This window comes from Cynara cardunculus, assembly GCF_001531365.2.
Source record: "Cynara cardunculus var. scolymus isolate 2C chromosome LG 7, CcrdV1, whole genome shotgun sequence".
NCBI classification, from domain to species: Eukaryota; Viridiplantae; Streptophyta; class Magnoliopsida; order Asterales; family Asteraceae; genus Cynara; species Cynara cardunculus.
In genome coordinates, this window is record NC_037534.1 from 3,208,840 (window position 1) to 3,212,102 (window position 3,263).

At 35.9% G+C, this 3,263-nt stretch overlaps 1 protein-coding gene across 1 annotated transcript; it reads right to left on the reverse strand.

Moving 5' to 3' along the window:
* Window positions 1–1,814: 1,814 nt before the first annotated feature.
* On the reverse strand, window positions 1,815–2,744 carry LOC112516033 (elongation of fatty acids protein 3-like). The gene has a single exon (XM_025123061.1). The coding sequence runs from the start codon at window positions 2,742–2,744 to the stop codon at window positions 1,815–1,817; it is 930 nt and encodes a 309-aa protein (XP_024978829.1).
* Window positions 2,745–3,263: the final 519 nt, after the last annotated feature.

The window sequence follows — 3,263 nt, forward strand, 5'->3', positions numbered from 1 at the left end:
ATTTCATGAAAAAATTTCATAAGATTAACGATGGATGAGAGTAGTTTTTACGGTTTTTACAAATTGGAGTGGTTTTTATTTGATCGTTCCTCTATATATACATACATACATGCATATATATTAGCAAAAATTTGTTGTGAAGTTTTGTTAAAAATGGTAGATATTGGTGTACCAAAAGCTTCATATAATGAATAGATGTCATAGCTATAAATATGTTATGAAGTTATAATTTTAGAGGATTTGGCAAAAAAATATTTTGGTTTTATAGTAATTTCTGATCAAAATAATTAGATTTTGAGAAACATGCAATGCATGATTATATGTGGTCAAAAAGTTAATTATCAATAATTCTAACCGGTTTCACATGAGACTTGCCTCAAAGACATCAATATGAAAGAACATTTTGGCTGTTTTTGTGGCTGTTTCTGTTGTTTTGTATATAGACAACGTCGTCACACCCCTTCCTTTGCATCTAGACTACATACTGAAGACAAATACATGGTCATAACTGATTTCTTTAATAAATACAAAACTACTTAAATATTCATGATTTAAATCAAGTGAATTTGTTATTAGGAACATAAATCTTAATTTTTGGTATAATTATTTTAAAAACAGATAGAAGTTATTGAACGCAATTATTTTGGAAGCACTCCAAAGTCTAAAGAACGAACGTCCAATTAAACAACAGAAAGTTAGCATCACATCCAAGCAAGCAAACAAATGTTGGTACCAAATACACTTCATCTACTGATGTGCCTTGATATTGTCGTTATTTTACCTCAACCATTTATACAAAAATCGAGCCATGATGCTTATGTTTAATTTCACGTTCACCGATCAATTTTAGCTTTTATTTGATAACAGATTGTCACACCAAACGTTGTCTTTTCAATATGTGACAATAAAATTGTACAATTATCTGATATATAACTTTTTCAGTTGAATATTCTTAATATTGAAAAAAAAAATATGATCAAAATTTAGACCCCATTTGGAGTCTTAAATTATGAACATATACTTGACTTCCATTTTGAGGTCATATAATTCTACAAGGGAAGATTTTTATTTGGTATGATTGTTTCAACAATCGTGTTTTTTTTAATTGAGATGGACAAGTTTAGAAAAAAATTGGCTTTCTGCAACTCTTTCCTAGAATCTTACTGAATAAGTCATTTTCTATATCATTAAATCATTACCAAACAGTCATGTATATCTAACTAATTAAGTTGTGAGTCTTATTAAGCTCATTAAACTGCCAACAAACAAGCCATAAGGGGCTATTGATTGATTTTCCATTAAGCCATGCATAAATAAAACTTTCTTTATGGATTAATCTGTCTGTATAGATTAAGAAAACTTTTTTGCAAGAGTTTTTTTCATAGATCAAATAAAGCGTGTATTTAATTGTGAGAGACAAGTTTGAAGAAAACTTAATTTTCTGCATAAAACTTTTTCGTAGAATCTTACTGAATAAGTAATTTTTTATATTATTAAGTCACTAACAAAAAGTCATGTATATCTGACTAATTAAGCTATGAGTCCCATTAAACTGCTACAAACAAACCTTAAATGGGCCATTACACGTTGCTAAATGTATATCGGTCTAGTAATTTCTGTATTACATATATCATCATCAAAATTTACTTTTTACATTTTCATTCTATAATTTAACATTATTTTTACATATACTTTTTTATTTATTATTAGTATATTTTTTTTATTAATGGCGGGGGGGTTTATTTATTTTATTTTATCGAACCACCACCGCCCCCAAAAAAAAAATAGAAAAAGAAATATTGGGGCCAAAGACCTTAGATGTCTTTGTCTTTGGTGTCGCCCCGACCAATAAGATCGGCTTCCACGGTGGCGGGAACAGCATTACCTTTTGCAGCGCCGTGATCATGGGGTTCCGGCGACGGTGATGGGTTCTTCCTCCGCTCCTTCAGGTGGCTATTCACGTAGAAATTCAAAAAAAGTAGCAAAATTGCAGCGTTGAGCACCGAATTGATCCACCATGCTCCAATTCCATTACACCCACCTTTCTTCAAATGGAGAAGAAGAACTCCGACATGGCAAATGAGATTGGACGCCAGTAAAGCCATCTGGCAATTGATAACGAACGGAAAACAAGCGCTCCGGAGTCCGATCGCGGTCCAGAATCGGTAGCCGTAGACGACGGCGTAGATGGACGTCGTCATCAAAATTCCGACGATTTGAAACGATTGCGAGAATTCGAGCCAGAGAAACGACATGAGGATGAGGATGGAGTGGTTGAAGAGGCGGAAGAATGAGAGGCTCCGGCGGCGGAGGATGGCGAAAAACGTTCGGAGCGTGTGGAGGAAACGGGTCAAGTAAAAGATATACGACCAGAAAAAAACCCGACCCGATGGACGCGTGCCTAACGGAAAGCATAAGAACCATTGAAAAGGTGTGGTTTTGGTTCGTCGCCAGAACCATCGCGTATCACGGATCTCCGCAGCCGCCGAGAAAAGGATGCCGGTGAAGATGGTGACGGAGATTAACGCCATGAAAAGGGAGTGCAACGCCGGAATGGGTCCCAACGGCACCGGACGCCGCCGTGGGAGGAGGAGGAGGTGCAGGAGAAGGGAAAGGAAAACGTAGGTGAAGATGGAAGTGAAAAGGAAAGACCACGTGGAGCCCCATGATTGGGTATGACTCCACCTGAAATTGACGATCTCAGGGTGTTCCGATAGGTAATAAATTAATGTTTCTCGGGTCATCGTCCTCAGCGGTCGTTGACCCCTCGTCGGAACACCGGTGAAGGGTGGTGGACGGCGGCGGTGGCTGACGGAGGTAGAATATCCTACCCAGAGAGAGAGAGAAGGTTTAGAGGAAGAGGAGGAGGGGTTAAAGGTGGTTTGTGGGTTGGATATGGGTTTTCAAGAAAACATAAATATCAATGGTTCGTATTTATTTGTGGTGGAATTTAAAAAAAAAAATCCAAATTTTAAAGATTTATTGAACACACCACAAATTATTTACTTTAATTTGTTGAGATAATAAAATAACAAAAATACCCACAATCCACATGTACCGCATTGGACACGTTTATCATGCCACAAGTCAAAAGATAAATTTACTATTTATTACCTTAATCATATGTGAATAAATGGAAATTTTACCACTTAAAATTTGAACCGTTTGATAGAGGACGGATTAGGATTAAGATGTATTAAATAATACGTTAATCATTTAAATTTTCAGAGAACATTCAGAGCTTTTAAGCTCTTATTTTAGAA

What these genes read in the sequence shown, in the direction of transcription:
- LOC112516033 (XM_025123061.1), bottom strand. Translation starts at nt 2,744, where the DNA reads ATGACCCGAGAAACATTAATTTATTACCTATCGGAACACCCTGAGATC.